The 17,161-nt window shown below is 42.2% G+C and overlaps 1 protein-coding gene across 3 annotated transcripts in view; it reads right to left on the bottom strand.

Moving 5' to 3' along the window:
• The window catches only part of LOC143766280 (uncharacterized), a 148,552-nt gene that overhangs the window by 102,417 nt on the left and 28,974 nt on the right, over positions 1 to 17,161 (bottom strand). Inside the window, exons 2-6 of one of the 3 annotated variants that reach the window (XM_077253827.1) lie at positions 4,564 to 4,716; positions 4,256 to 4,435; positions 4,053 to 4,173; positions 3,872 to 3,969; positions 3,583 to 3,673 (exon numbers count right to left, since the gene is read on the bottom strand). The exons of 1 other annotated variant lie outside the window; for it this stretch is intronic. In XM_077253827.1, coding sequence (XP_077109942.1) covers positions 3,583 to 3,673; positions 3,872 to 3,969; positions 4,053 to 4,173; positions 4,256 to 4,435; positions 4,564 to 4,641 — 568 coding nt within the window. In that variant the 5' untranslated portion in view covers positions 4,642 to 4,716. The remainder of the gene's footprint in view (positions 1 to 3,582; positions 3,674 to 3,871; positions 3,970 to 4,052; positions 4,174 to 4,255; positions 4,436 to 4,563; positions 4,717 to 17,161) is intronic. One more of the 3 variants, XM_077253828.1, reaches the window with a different exon arrangement.

Genomic DNA, 17,161 nt, shown 5'->3' with positions numbered 1-17,161 from the left:
TATCCAGACAATTGGATAAAAAAAAAAAAATAGGAGCATGCTCAGTTTAAAATAACGGAATCCGGCACCGGAATCCGTCATTTTCCGGATCGGCACCTTCCAGCTCCCATAGGCTTCCATTCTATCAAAAAGCCGGAAGCGTCAGATCTGGCGCTTCCGGCTTTTTCGGCTGGAGACAAAAAAACGTTACTGTGTATGTTTTTTCCAGATGCCGGAAACAACATTTTTGACGGACGAAAGGTCATCCGGCGCTAATACAAGTCTATGGGAAAAAAACGGATCCCGCAGCATCTTTTGCTGGATCCAGTTTTTCCAAAATTTGCCGGATTGAGCCTGACAGCGAAAGACGGATGTGTGAAAGTAGCCTAACCCAGATATGGGAGGAGATCCCTCATGAGAACATCCGCCGACTCATCAGGAGCATGCCGGGGAGCTGTAAGAAGGTTATACAGGCATGTGGAGATAACACACACACACTACTAAGCATCATTTCCTTGTTTTGAGGCATTTCCACTGAAGTTGGATCAGCCTGCAAGTATCATTCCAAATCCAGACCTCCATGGAATTGATATCTAGGATGTGGTATTTTAAATGTTCCCTTTATTTTTTTGAGCAGTGCATAGTATATATACACACACATACACACATATACAGTAGGTAAAATAAGTATTTGATACGCTGCTGATTTGGCAAGTTTTCCCACATACAAAAACTGGAGAGGTCTGTTATTTTTATCGTAGGTACACTTCAACTGTGAGAGACAGAATCTTAAAAAAATCAAGAAAATCATATTGTATGAGTTTTACATATGTTATGCAATAAAATGCAAATTAAATGAGTATTTGATACAATTGAAAAACAGAACTTACTATTTGGTACAGAAATCTGTGTTTGCAATTAAGGAGGTCAGACGTTTCCTGTAGTTCTTGACCAAGTTTGCCCACACTGCAGCAGGGATTTTGGTCCACTCCTCTATACAGATCTTCTCCAGATCTTTCAGGTTTTGGGGCTGTCACTGGGAAACATTGAGTTTCAGCTCCCTATAAAGATTTTCTATTGGGTTCAGGTCTGGAGACTGGTTAGATCACTCTAGGACCTTGAAATGCTTCTTACGAAGCCACTCCTTTTTTTCCCTGTGTGTTTCAGGTCATTGTCACGCTGGAAGACCCGGCTACATCCCACCTCCTACCCTTCAATACAGTGCAGTCGTCCTGTCCGCTTTGCATAACTGCACCCTCAAAGTATGAGGTTTCTCTCACAATGCTTCACGGTTGGCACTGTGTTCTTGTGGGTGTACTCAGACTTCTTCTTCCTCCAAACACGGTGAGTGGAGTGGATACCAAAAAGTTCTATTTTGGTCTCCTCTAACCACATAACCTTCTAGCATGCCTTCTCTGGATTATCCAGACAGTCATTGCCGAAATTCAAACAGACCTGGACATGTGCTGGAGTGAGCAGGGGGATTTTGCGTACCCTGCAGGATATTAATCCATCACGGCGTATTGTGTTACTAACACTAATGTTTGAGATTGAGTTCCCATCTCTCTTAGGTAATTGACCTAAGAGATCCTCCCCTATAGTTCTGGGCTGATTCCTAAAAGATCACTGGAGGTGGCGCATGTGTCCGAACGAACAAGCGCCGGGTACTGCATCACTCCCGGCGCCATCATGGCGGTGCGGGTCACGGGGAAGTCCCCAATGACGTCACTGACCCGCACACGCCACTATTAGGCGCCGTAAGTGATGCCGCGGCTGAGACCCGTGTCGGAGACATGTGCACTAGCGATTCCTTCGGTCTGCTGCCTCTACCATTGAGATGAAGAACACCTCCTATGCCTATCCACCAGGTCATTCCACTGAAGGTGAACCAATGATTCGTTCGGACACATGAGCCGCCTCCAGTGATCTGTTAGAGGGGTATAAAAGAGGGACATATGGGACATTTATACCATCTTGGCCCCCCTGAGGAAGGTGACGCGAAACACGTGTAGGGGCGGGTGTCTACACCCGCGGTTATGAATATGGGCAAGAACCAATAATGGGAGTACGTGATACACCACTGATTAGGTCTTAAAACATGAGTGGTCCCTGACCTTAGAAAATGAAGCATTCTACATATTTTTTTCCTATGTGGTGGTAGTAAGCATGTTATTCCCTAGATTACTTTTTACATGATGAAACTGCACTGCCATGTGATATGTACAGCTACCTATAGGTTTTGGTTCTGGGATGGTTGCTTCCTATATTTATGCCTGTGGGGTGAAACCATTATTATTCGTGTGCCTTCTGACTGGATATGAATAGTTCTGTTGTTGACCAAAATTATTTTGTGGTACATGTTGTGTATTGTTTGTCGTGATTTATTGTACTACTATTAAAAATATACCTTTTTAATTACTGTGTATTCTTTGGTGGTTGATATGCTCCATGTTTTTATGTTCTAATGTCAAGTAGGAGCTCCATAGCGCTATAGCCCATATCAGTCCTGGTTTACAACCATAGGACTATTTTGAACAATATGGCTTCTGCATGTGAGATTTTGTATCTAAGTAGTCACAGCAGTAGCGAACATAATTTATGGGCCAGGTATTTTATCATCGGCTGCGCCAACCTGCACCACCTCACTAGCCAGGATCTACCCTCATGAACTTCTACATCAAAAAATTGGACCAGTAGCAGTATTTGGCCCTGTTTGCCATTAGTCTACTTACTGCCTTGCCTCAGAGAGGGTAATAAGTGCAGCAGATGGCAATGTCACAATGACGCAGACAAGATTGTCCTCCACAGGTGTGGAAAACCTTACATTGGTTAAACTGAATCCAGCATACCGTACATCTACGTTCACACACCTACAGATTGTTCCACCCCCTTACTGAGGTAGATTCACGAATTTGCAGGTAAAAGTGGGCCACACGGACACAAAACGTTGGCACAGTCGGCTGGAGGGCACAAGGTAGACCATAAGGCCAGAAGAGAGGGAAACGGCTAGTTCAAAGTAGCACAGAGGAAGGCAGAAGAACTACCAGCATTTTGCAAGGATAAATGCATAATATGAACAATGACCGTTCATATGCTTAATGGAGCCAGTGCGATAATCCTGGTGGCTAGTAGAAGGTTAACTGTCTGGACTGAGAGGCTGCAGGAATAACACCAGAGCTGAAAAATAACTGCACAATCTGAACAGTCCAATACCAGTTTCTTAAGCTTACTGCATCCGATGGTGTAGTCCAGAAACTGGGTAGCAGAGAATTAACCAACAGGACTGAGGGTATGCAGGAATTATATACAAATACAAGATGACAGCACACTGTGAAAGAATTGTTGGAGCATTCTGAGTTACTGAACTCTGCAGTCTCAACACTAAGACAAGGGTGAATCTCTACCTGGATCTGAATCTACCTGAACCTCTACTTCTACCTGGAAGATGATGCCACAGAGATGCAAAAGGCAACTTGTAAAACTCGAGGGCAGAGCACAGCAATGGGCACACTTTGCGGTTCAGAAAATAGTACGCATTTAATAGAATCAAAAACATATTTGTACCAATCAGTGAATAAGTAAAATATTCAGGCTAATACTCACCTGTCCTGTTATCTGAAAGAATCCCCTCTTTACAACTCTTATCACTCCTCAAACATGTCTCTGTAGTATTTGTATGGGTCAGATCTTCACCCTGAAACAAATATTGTAAGAGTCATAGACAGATGGAGAAGACACATCTATGATCAGCTCTAATCCTGCCATCTCCACCGCTCTCATTACACAAGTATAAAACATATAATACTGGTGGATAAAACAAGACTGAGCACAAGACCTTCACAGCCATCTACACATCATAGGGGAGATTTCATGACAAATTCTCTCCATCTACCTGATCATCCTGAGGAACATTGGGACTTTCTTGATTACAATCCTGTGAAAGAAGAGGACGGGGACGTCTCTCTGGTGTTGTCCTCTTACTGGATAGATCTGGAGGAAACACATACAGGGACTGAATTCATTCTTTACATACAGATAATTATAGGCCGTGTGTATTTAGTCCTGTCTATTACCTGGAGATGTGAGGGGCTGGGGAACCTCCATGATGCCCTTGTACTGATCTATGTGTCCTTCTAAATACTCCCACTCCTCCATGGAAAAATAGATGGCGACATTCTGACACCTTAGTGGAACCTGACAAATACAATGTCACAGTCATCCCCAGATCCCTTCATAGCGTTACTGTATAATGTCCCAGCATTCCCAGCAGTGTCACCTCTCCAGTCAGCAGCTCAATCATCTTGTAGGTGAGTTCTAGGATATTCTGGTCATTGATGTTCTCATGAATCAAGGTATCAGATGGAGCTCCGGTGATTGGGCTTAGGGGTCTGTCCCATCTCTCAGACACAGGGGCCTGACAGTGGTCACAAGAGGTCTTCCTCATTTCCGTGTAATCCTAGTTATGGAGAGACACATTAATAAAACTCACTACAGACATTTCCCGAGTCCTCACCTCTCCAGTTCTGTCCATCTATTATTCCATAGATATGAATGATGTAATGTGAGGTCATCAGAATCGCTCACCTTTCCCGTAAGCCGGAAAAGGATCTCTAGGGTGAGTTGTAATATTGTCTCCGCCATCTTGTCACTGTTCTTTTCCATCTTTCATGAGACAATCAAGAAAATTCTCTTATATAGAAGAAGATTTCCACTGAGAGGATTCAATATTGTTGATACCTGAATAGGAAGAAGAGCAGATAAGTAACATCATAAAGGATGCCATGTAATAACACAGTTACTGGACACTTTAAATCCAATCACTGGCAGCAGAAAAGATTTTGACATGTATGGCACCCAGGTCCAAAAGTTACCATGAGGCCCATAGCAATCTAAGTATGGATGGAATCACTGATGGAATCACTGACTGTATGGATCAGAGAAAAGTGGTAGATATAGTGCATCTCGATTTCAGCCAAGCATTTGATAAAGCATCTCATACTATCCTTATTGAAAAAATGACCAAGATGAGATTGACAAGGCTACGGTTAGGTGGATTCATAACTGGCTTAGTGATCGTACTCAAAGAGTGATTATAAATGGTTGCACATATGTTTTGTTACGGTTCAAAGAATTGTGATGAATAAATAAATGCTCACATGAAAATTGAATAAACTAAAATGAATTTACTTAATAAAAGATAAATATAAACAGTCACTCAAAATAGTAAATAATCTATAGTCATAAGTCATACATTACATTGGAAATGGTAGGAGTCAAATCAGGCTGCTCTCTCAGTGTCCTAGCTCATCCCAATCTGTCTCTCTGTCCCTAATCTCAGGCAATACTTCCATTTATATGTTAAAACTGACCATTGAATCTTATCTGAAGGCTTTTGATCTTTATCCTGGTATGTTTACTGAAGCCTTAGGGTACCGTCTCACAGTGGCACTTTTGTCGCTGCGACGGTACGATCCGTGACGTTCCAGCGATATCCATACGCTATCGCAGTGTCTGACACGCTACTGCGATCATGGACCCCGCTGAGAATCGTACGTCGTAGCAGATCGTTTTAAACTTTATTTCGTCGCTGGATCTCCCGCTGTCATCGCTGGATCGTTGTGTGTGACAGCGATCCAGCGATGCGTTCGCTTGTAACCAGGGTAAACATCGGGTTACTAAGCGCAGGGCCGCGCTTAGTAACCCGATGTTTACCGTGGTTACCAGCGTAAAAGTTAAAAAAACCAAACCGTACATACTCACATTCTGGTGTCCTTCAGGTCCCTTGCCGTCTGCTTCCCGCTCTGACTGACTGCCGGCCGGAAAGTAAGAGCAGATCACAGCGGTGACGTCACCGCTGTGATCTGCTTTCACTTTACGGCGGCACTCAGTCAGAGCGGGAAGCAGACTGCAAGGGACCTGAAGGACACCAGAATGTGAGTATGTACGGTTTGGTTTTTTTTACTTTTACGCTGGTAACCAGGGTAAAAATCGGGTTACTAAGCGCGGCCCTGCGCTTAGTAACCCGATGTTTACCCTGGTTACCCGGGACCTCGGCATCTTTGGTCGCTGGAGAGCTGTCTGTGTGACAGCTCTCCAGCGACCACACAACGACTTTCCAACGATCACGGCCAGGTCGTATCGCTGGTCGTGATCGTTGGAAAGTTGCAGAGTGTGACAGTACCCTAAGGCCAAATAGATAAGACTTCATCACCTGGCATCCCTGGGGGCTCTAAGACCTCCAATCAACATATGTAGGCCTAGGAAGATATCTCATCTTTGAAGATAAGTGTACAATAAATGTAAATTACTAGGTCATTTACATTCCTTTTAGACTGACCATTTGGAACAATTGACATGTGGCTGGACAAGTTTTTCAATTAGCTTTCTGCTATACTCCTTGAAAATACATATATACATATTACACATACACACACTGTATATTATATAATACATCCAATCAATATCTCCATCATTCGTATTAATTAATTGGAGTGTTGAAATCATATTTAAAAAAAAAAAAAAAATATATATATATATATATATATATATATATATATATATATATATATATATATATATATATATATATATACAGGTCCTTCTCAAAAAATTAGCATATAGTGTTAAATTTCATTATTTACCATAATGTAATGATTACAATTAAACTTTCATATATTATAGATTCATTATCCACCAACTGAAATTTGTCAGGTCTTTTATTGTTTTAATACTGATGATTTTGGCATACAACTCCTGATAACCCAAAAAACCTGTCTCAATAAATTAGCATATCAAGAAAAGGTTCTCTAAACGACCTATTACCCTAATCTTATGAATCAACTAATTAACTCTAAACACATGCAAAAGATACCTGAGGCTTTTAAAAACTCCCTGCCTGGTTCATTACTCAAAACCCCCATCATGGGTAAGACTAGCGACCTGACAGATGTCAAGAAGGCCATCATTGACACCCTCAAGCAAGAGGGTAAGACCCAGAAAGAAATTTCTCAACAAATAGGCTGTTCCCAGAGTGCTGTATCAAGGCACCTCAATGGTAAGTCTGTTGGAAGGAAACAATGTGGCAGAAAACGCTGTACAACGAGAAGAGGTGACCGGACCCTGAGGAAGATTGTGGAGAAGGACCGATTCCAGACCTTGGGGAACCTGAGGAAGCAGTGGACTGAGTCTGGTGTGGAGGAAATGGGCTACAGGTGCCGCATTCCCCAGGTAAAGCCACTTTTGAACCATAAACAGCGGCAGAAGCGCCTGACCTGGGCTACAGAGAAGCAGCACTGGACTGTTGCTAAGTGGTCCCAAGTACTTTTTTCTGATGAAAGCAAATTTTGCATGTCATTCGGAAATCAAGGTGCCAGAGTCTGGAGGAAGACTGGGGAGAAGGAAATGCCAAAATGCCTGAAGTCCAGTGTCAAGTACCCACAGTCAGTGATGGTGTGGGGTGCCATGTCAGCTGCTGGTGTTGGTCCACTGTGTTTCATCAAGGGCAGGGTCAATGCAGCTAGCTATCAGGAGATTTTGGAGCACTTCATGCTTCCATCGGCTGAAATGCTTTATGGAGATGAAGATTTCATTTTTCAGCACGACCTGGCACCTGCTCACAGTGCCAAAACCACTGGTAAATGGTTTACTGACCATGGTATTATTGTGCTCAATTGGCCTGCCAACTCTCCTGACCTGAACCCCATAGAGAATCTGTGGGATATTGTGAAGAGAAAGTTGAGAGACGCAAGACCCAACACTCTGGATGAGCTTAAGGCCGCTATTGAAGCATCCTGGGCCTCCATAACATCTCAGCAGTGTCACAGGCTGATTGCCTCCATGCCACGCCGCATTGAAGCAGTCATTTCTGCCAAAGGATTCCCGACCAAGTATTGAGTGCATAACTGAACATTATTATTTGTTGTTTTTTTTTGTTTGTTATTAAAAAACACTTTTATTTGATTGGCCGGGTGAAATATGCTAATTTATTGAGACAGGTTTTTTGGGTTATCAGGAGTTGTAGGCCAAAATCATCAGTATTAAAACAATAAAAGACCTGACAAATTTCAGTTGGTGGATAATGAATCTATAATATATGAAAGTTTAATTGTAATCATTACATTATGGTAAATAATGAAATTTAACACTATATGCTAATTTTTTTAGAAGGACCTGTATATATATATACACACATACACATATATATACAGTACAGACCAAAAGTTTGGACACACCTTCTCATTTAATGATTTTTCTGCATTTTCATGACTATGAAAATTGTACATTCACACTGAAGGCATCAAAACTATGAATTAACACATGTGGAATTATATACTTAACAAAAAAGTGTGACACAACTGAAATTATGTCTTATATTCTAGGTTCTTCAAAGCAGCCACCTTTTGCTTTGATGACTGCTTTGCACACTCTTGGCATTCTCTTGATGAGTTTCAAGAGGTAGTCACCGGGAATGGTCTTCCAACAATCTTGAAGGCGTTCCCAGAGATGCTTAGCACTTGTTGGCCCTTTTGCCTTCACTCTGCGGTCCAGTTCAGCCCAAACCATGTCGATTGGGTTCAGTTCTGGTGACTGTGGAGGCCAGGTCATCTAGCGTGGCACCCCATCACTCTCCTTCTTGGTCAAATAGCCCTTACACAGCCTGGAGGTGTGTTTGGGGTCATTGTCCTGTTGAAAATAAATGATGGTCCAACTAAACGCAAACCGGATGGAATAGCATGTCGCTGCAAGATGCTGTGGTAGACATGCTGGTTCAGTATGCCTTCAATTTTGAATAAATCCCCAACAGTGTCACCAGCAAAGCACCCCCACCCCATCACACCTCCTCCTCCATGCTTCACGGTGGGAATCAGGCATGTAGAGTCCATCCGTTCACCTTTTCTGCGTCGCACAAAGACACGGTGGTTGGAACCAAAGATCTCAAATTTGGACTCATCAGACCAAAGCACAGATTTCCACTGGTCTAATGTCCATTCCTTGTGTTCATTAGCCCAAACAAGTCTCTTTTGCTTGTTGCCTGTCCTTAGCAGTGGTTTCCTAGCAGCTATTTTACCATGAAGGCCTGCTGCACAAAGTCTCCTCTTACAGTTGTTGTAGAGATGTGTCTACTGCTATAACTCTGTGTGGCATTGACCTGGTCTCTAATCTGAATGATGGCCACTTGTTTTTCTTTACTTAGCTGCTTTTTTCTTGCCATAATACAAATTCTAACAGTCTATTCAGTAGGACTATCAGCTGGGTATCCACCAGACTTCTGCACAACACAACTGATGGTCCCAACTTTATAAGGCAAGAAATCCCACTTATTAAACCTGACAGGGCACACCTGTGAAGTGAAAACCATGCCCTATGACTACCTCTTGAAACTCATCAAGAAAATGCCAAGAGTGTGCAAAGCAGTCATCAAAGCAAAAGGTGGCTACTTTGAAGAACCTAAAAAATAAGACATAATTTCAGTTGTTTCACTTTTTTGTTAAGTATACAATTCCACATGTGTTAATTCATAGTTTTGATGCCTTCAGTGTGAATGAACAATTTTCATAGCCATGAAAATAGAGAAAAAATCTTTAAATGAGAAGGTGTGTCCAAACTTTTGGTCTGTACTGTATATATATATATATATATATATATATATATATATATATATATATATATATTATATTATATACATATACACACACACACACACACACACACACACACACACACACTAGATGGTTGCCCGATTCTAACGCATCGGATATTCTAGAATATGTATGTAGTTTATTTATGAAGATTTTAGAATAATACATTGAACACACAGGATTCGGCCGGCGCCAACCAATTAGCGAAGCGTGGTGCAAGTCCTGCGCCAATTCGCGGGAAGACTGCGCCTGTCGCTGATTGTTCGCGGCCGGCCACGTGGTATATAACACAGCCACGTAGTATATAACAGCCCACGCAGTAAAAAACACAGCCACGTAGTATATAGCACAGCCACGTAGTATATTGCACAGCCATGTAGTATATTGCACAGCCACGTAGTATATTGCACAGCCCACGTAGTATATTGATCACTGCGTTGAGAAACACGTGATGGTGTCTCCGCGGTGTTGGATGTTTTGATCTCCCCGAGGTCATTCATCCTTATGTTTATAGCCTTTTCACTAGGCACTGCTCCTAATAGCCAGTTTCCTACTCCATACTGATGAGGGGCAAATACCCCGAAACAGCTGTCTGTGGATGGATACCATGTTTTGGCATAGGTGGTTTTCCTTTATTGGATGCTGCCCTTCCCGTGGTTGTTCCTTCCCGGTGAAAGACCTGGCTATTCATTGCTTGCGTTGAGAAACACGTGATGGTGTCTCCGCGGCTTTTCTACATGCACGTAGTATATTGCACAGCCCACGTAGTATATTGCACAGCCCACGTAGTACATTGCACAGCCCACGTAGTATATAGCAATGTGGGCATGATATCCCTGTTAAAAAAAAGAATTAAAATAAAAAAGTTATATACTCACCTTCGTTGGCCCCCAGATCCAGGCAAAGCGTTTACCGATGCTCCTCGCGCGCTCCGGCCCCAAGAGTGCATTGCCGAGACCGAGACCGCTACATCATCATCTCGCGAGATCGCAATGCATGGAGCGGTCACCGGAGCGTCGCGAGGAGCGGGAATGGCCTGTTCTGGATCCGAGGGGTCGACGGATGGTGAGTATATAACTATTTTTTATTTTTTAAATTATTTTTAACATTAGATCTTTTTACTATTGATGCTGCATAGGCAGCATCAATAGTAAAAAGTTGGTCACACAGGGTTAATAGCAGCGTTAACGGAGTGCGTTACACCGTAGCATAACGTGGTCCGTTAACGCTGCCATTAACCCTGTGTGAGCGCTGACTGGAGGGGAGTATGGAGCAGGCACTGACTGCGGGGAGTAAGGAGCAGCCATTTTGCCCCCGGACTGTGCCCGTCGCTGATTGGTCGTGGCTGTTTTGCCGCGACCAATCAGCGACTTGGGATTTCCGTGACAGACAGAAAGAAGAACAGACAGAAAGACGGAAGTGACCCTTAGACAATTATATAGTCTTGGGACCGGAGCGCGCGAGGAGCATCGGTAAACGCTTCGCCTGGGTCCGGGGGCCAACGGAAGGTGAGTATATAACTATTTCTTATTTTAATTCTTTTTTTTAACAGGGATATGATGCCCACATTGCTATATACTACGTGGGCTATGCAATATACTACGTGGGCTGTGCAATATACTACGTGGGCTGTGCAATATACTACTGTACGTGGCTGTGCTATATATTACGTGGCTGTTATACACTACGTGGGCTGTGTTTTACACTACGTGGGCTGTGTGTTTTACACTACGTGGGCTGTGTGTTTTACACTACGTGGGCTGTGTGTTTTACACTACGTGGGCTGTGTGTTTTACACTACGTGGGCTGTGTGTTACACTACGTGGGCTGTGTTATATACTGCGTGCGTGGCCTGTTATAAACTACGTGGCTGTGCTATATACTCCGTGGGCTGTGCTAAATACTCTGTGGGCTGTACTATAAACTACGTGGCTGTGCTATATATTACATAGCTGTGCTATATACTACGTGGCTGTGCTATGTACTACGTGGCTGTGCTATGTACTACGTGGGCTGTTATATACTACGTGGCTGCGCTATATACTACGTGGCCGGCCGCGAACAATCAGCAACAGGTGCAGTCCGGCCGCAAATTGGTGCGGGATTTGAACCACGCTAATTGGTTGCGGCCGTCCGAATCCTGTGTATTCAATGTATTATTCTAAAATCTTCATAAATAAACTACATACATGTGCTAGAATACCTGATGCATTAGAATCGGGCTACCATCTAGTGTGTGTGTGTGTGTGTGTGTGTGTGTGTGTGTGTGTGTGTGTGTGTGTGTGTGTGTGTGTGTACGTACATACATACACACACACATGGGGTTGGACAAAATAATGAAAACATCTAACGTTTTGGCATCATAATCTTCGAACATGTGATAAACATGCAAACCATGACATATGGTAATGTTTTGTAGTTGATTATTTGTGTTATGTGATATGTCTATGTAAATTAACTGTTTGTTTTGCATAATTGTAAGAACATTGATGAGAACCTGATACCAATGGCAGACCTCTCGGATTTTCAAAGAGGCCAAATTGTTGGTGCTCGTATGGCAGGCGCTAGTGTAACAGAAAGTGCCCGAATGCTTGGCGTGTCAAGAGGTACTATCTCCAAAGTAATGACTGCATTTGAAAGAGAAGGAAAAACGTCCACAGCAAAGCACAGGTCCGGCCGAAAGTCAAAGTTGACTGAGAGAGACTGTCGGACTCTAAAGCGAATTGTGAGAGAGGATCGCAAGACCACGGCTCCGAAAATCACTGCTGAGCTCAATGAACACCTACAGAACCCAGTTTCCACAAAAACTGTTCGTCGGGAGCTGCACAAATCTGGATTCCATGGAAGAACTGCAATTAGAAAACCGCTGCTCTCAATGACAAAAGTTTCCAAGCATTTAGAGTGGTGTAGAAACCTCCAGAATTGGTCCCTCGAGCAGTGGAAACATGTGATATTCTCAGACGAATCATCGTTTACCCTCTTTCCGACCTCCGGCCGAGTGTACGTTTGGAGACAGCCAAAAGAAGCATTCCATCCAGACTGCCTTTCCACAACCGTAAAACATGGCGGAGGTTCTGTGATGATCTGGGGTGCTATTTCGTGGAGATCCGCCGGGCCAATGATATCCCATCATGGAAGAATTAACGGCCGAGATTATTTAGGCATTTTGGGCGACCAACTGCATCCAATGGTTCAAGCACTGTTCCCAAAGGGGAACGCCATCTTTCAGGATGATAATGCACCAATTCATACAGCTAGAATCGTTAAAGCATGGCACGAGGAACATTCTAATGAAGTTGAGCATCTCATCTGGCCCCCACAATCCCCAGACCTCAACATTATTGAGCATTTATGGTCGATTTTAGAGATTCAAGTTAGAAGTCGATTTCCGCCGCCATCGTCGCTCAAAGAACTGGAGGGCATTTTAACTGCAGAATGGGCTAAAATTCCTTTGGAAACAATTCAAACCTTGTATGAATCCATACCTTGGAGAATTGAGGCTGTAATCGCCAAAAAAGGTGGACCTACACCATATTAAACTAACTTTTACTGATGTTTCAAGGTGCTTCCATTATTTTGTCCAACCCCTGTATGTATATATATATATATATATATATATATATATATATATATATATATATATATATATACACACATACATACATATATACATACATACACTCTACACATTCCACCCCTGATTTCAATCACTTTAATTAGTTATCCTACCACTAAAACTATTCAAATCCTTCATAAATTTTTCATTTGTTCCCTATATATTTATTTGTTTGCTACCAATAGAAAACTACGTTGGTACAAAAAACAATGGACATAAAAATCAAAAACAAAACAATGGACCAAAAAGTACTGGAATAATGATATGTCTTTGCAGAAATCTTCTTTTCTTCATTAGACCACAAATATAGATTGGTCTATGTTGCAGGGAAAGCACGGGGATTATTGTGCCCTCATCCTCTTGCCTAAAGGCCAAGATGACTTCACTGCTTTCCCTGGTTGGCCAAAGGACAGACTCATAAATGTAATCTGTCCCTGCCCTTTAACATTAACCCCTCATTTCTTCAGAGTAATGGGTGAGGGGGGTGTAGGTGTCCATGGCTGAGTCCCTTCATCTTCTATTGCTGCAGCTGGTCAGGGCCTCAAATTATACGCCATTTACATTCAGGCAGACGCTTCTAGGGTTAGTTCTCCCCTCGCTTGTCATCAGCTGGCGGTTCTGAGGTTCACCCTGGTCACGGCTTAGCAGCATCTGGGTTCGGTCTCAGCACTCAATTGGACATTGGCACAGATACAGCCTGCACTATTGGAAAGAAATTCAAAGTCACACTTGAAAAGGTTCAGTCCAAAGCAACAATCCAAGATGTATTAACTTGGTCCATGATAAGTCAGTCAAAAAGTTCAGGTCCTGGTGGCTTGTTTCTCCACCCCTTCATCAAATGAATAAAACAAAAATACCTGGTCCAATTAAATATGCCCAAAACAACCTTTGAAATTTTCTATGGTAGCAAACATATATTTCTAATCTAAATCATAACTTTATACTCAATAAAACATGTGTATCATATAAATCATATATGTCTGGACTTATACACTGAAAAATAACATAACTCCAGAATATCAAACACAGTTATCAAATGCATAAAATTCACATCAATCACATTTGCATAATAATGATCATAATGATTTCTAATACAATAATGTCAATAAGAATTTCAAAATTATGTTAATACTCAAAATCAAAATCAGTAATTAAATGTTTCCACATTTTTTCATTAAAAAACATAACCCAGACCAAAAAATGCATTTGTAGCTGAATTTTACCAAATTAATTATTTACATCAATAACAAACACTTTACATCCAAACATTGTCCCTGATTTCAGCAATGCATTCATTCAGTACCCAGTAAAGTTTCTCATTTACATATGAACAAAGAAAATCACACTTTGGATAACCCACACATTTGTATTCCATGTTAATTTTGCAGTGAAGTGTAGATGCAAATCAAAAAAATGATTTTAACAAACATTCACTTAAATCATTTCTTATTTAACTTACACATTTTTCAAAAATCAAATATACACAGGAACTCCCAAAAATATAAAAATCTGAAATACTAAAAAATAAAATAAAATAAAGCCTAAGTCACACTAAACGACTTACCAACGATCACGTCCAGCGATACGACCTGGCCGTGATCGTTGGTAAGTCGTTGTGTGGTTGCTGGGGAGCGGTCACACAGACAGCTCTCTCCAGCGACCAACGATCAGGGGAACGACTTTGGCATCGTTGAAACTGTCTTCAATGATGCCGAAGTCCCCCTGCAGCACCCGGGCAACCAGGGTAAACATTGGGTTACTAAGTGCAGGGCCGCGCTTAGTAACCCGATATTTACCCTGGTTACCATTGTAAAAGTAAAAAAAAAAGAAAACACTATATACTCACATTCTGATGTCTGTCACGTCCCCCGCCGGCGTCCACAGGGTTAAAACTGCTTTGGGCAAGAGCGCTGCTAATGCACGCACTGCTGCCGAGAGCTTCCCTGCACTGAAAGTGTCAGCGCTGGCAGTAACAGCGGTGACGTCACCGCTGTGCTCTGCTTTACGGCCGGCGCTGACACAGTCAGTGCAGGGATGCTCTCGGCCAGAGCGCGTGCATTAACAGCGCTCCTGCCGAAAGCAGTTTTAACCCTGTGGACGCCGGGGAAATGACAGACATCAGAATGTGAGTATGTACTGTTTTAACTTTTACAATGGTAACCAGGGTAAATATCGGGTTACTAAGCGCGGCCCTGCGCTTAGTAACCCGATATTTACCCTGGTTACAAGTGAACACATCGCTAGATCGGCATCACACACGCCGATCCAGCGATGACAGAGGGGGATCAGCGACCAAAAAATGGTCCTGATCATTCCCCAACGACCAACGATCTCCCAGCAGGGGCCTGATCGTTGGTCGCCTTCACACATAACGAGATCGTTAGCGGGATCGTTGCTACATCACCAAAAGCGTGACGTTGCAACGATATCGTTATGTGTGACTCAGCCTTAAGTCACTTCTAAATTTAAATGGATTGCTGTTTGAGTACTGCAGAGACAAAAACTATTTACAATGCACACATGGTAATCAGATGGCCAAGGATTCTTCTTTCAATCCTGCAAACAAAAGGCTAAATTTACACACCCCCAATCCAACATTTGGTGAGCTGAAAGGAGAAAATTGTTCCTTTAAAAAAAAACAAAAAAAAACTAATCACTAGGCAAAACAGAATTGAAAGAATGCGCTCATTAAAAATTAATACAAAATTACCAATAAAAAATACAAAAATACCACGTGGATTTTCTCTTTGACTATGAACCAATTTTAAACAAAGGATATCCATGACAAATACAGGGGTTTGTACAAACAACTTACAGTGACAAACATGTAACAAATAAGTAATCTATTACTTCAGTCAACCCCCATAATTTTTTTTATTTGTCATCTAACTAATCATTGTCTGTAATTTTAACACCCTCTTTTCCTTGTATGTCTCTTTCACAATGGCTTCCACATACAGTCATCTTGTGTCTGTTGTGGTCTTTTGCCATTTAAAAACACCAAGGTCTAGCACCAAATGAAAGCGGACTGTCAATTGGAAGGCATTACAAACCCTCAAATGATAAATGCATATTTATGAATCACCAAGACCAAACTCAATTAATCATTTCAGTCAGCGCATATGTCATAATATGCTCACAGGATTTTCTCTTCGTATAAACTATTAAAACAAAAACAAACATCATTAGACATCAACAAATGGCAAAACTGTTCAATCACAATTCTCATGGAATGTTCCACAATTTTTATCTAATTAGTCCATGAGGGAATAGAGGCATGGTATTGGAGTCGACAAAGGGGCGGGTGCAGTAGGGACTTTATTATCAAGTGTCCCACCTCTATCCTTCCAACCTCCTATCTCATTTGTCGCCACCCTCCTGGGCCTGGCGATTTTCAATCTGCCATTTCTGATCAAATCTTGCCATCTTCTGAACAGGTTACATGTAGAAATGCCATCTATGTCCTGAAATGGAACTCCACTAGCTATCAGGTCACAAAACAGCTCCTTTCTGCTTTTTCTAACTTGGGAATTATCGCCTTTCCTTCTCTCTTGATCTACTCTGTCTACTGACACTTTTGTTTTTTCTAGGGCAGATAACAGAGATCAAACTGCATGCTGTATATACATTAGTGGAGTTTCCCATGAGCGCACTGAGCATGGTGAATAATGGTGATTTGTAAGCAGCTGGGGCACCTTCTATGAACTTATTTTTTATCAGTACTGTCATAACTGCAGCATCTGGCCCCTTCCAATCATCGACAACAGCAAAGTGATCACTCATATCTGGCAAAGGATTTTGAGTTATACCACCTATACACGCAATTTCTCTCAGTCTCTGAACTCCATCTGCAAGAGACTCCCATCGTGTTTGTGGTATTAGATCAATAGGAGAATCATACACTTGTGCCACAGAATCCCTCACCAAA

Source organism: Ranitomeya variabilis, chromosome 4 (genome assembly GCF_051348905.1).
Source record: "Ranitomeya variabilis isolate aRanVar5 chromosome 4, aRanVar5.hap1, whole genome shotgun sequence".
NCBI lineage: Eukaryota > Metazoa > Chordata > Amphibia > Anura > Dendrobatidae > Ranitomeya > Ranitomeya variabilis.
Note: the sequence above shows the minus strand (reverse complement) of the source record. Positions and strands in the feature narration are given on the sequence as shown.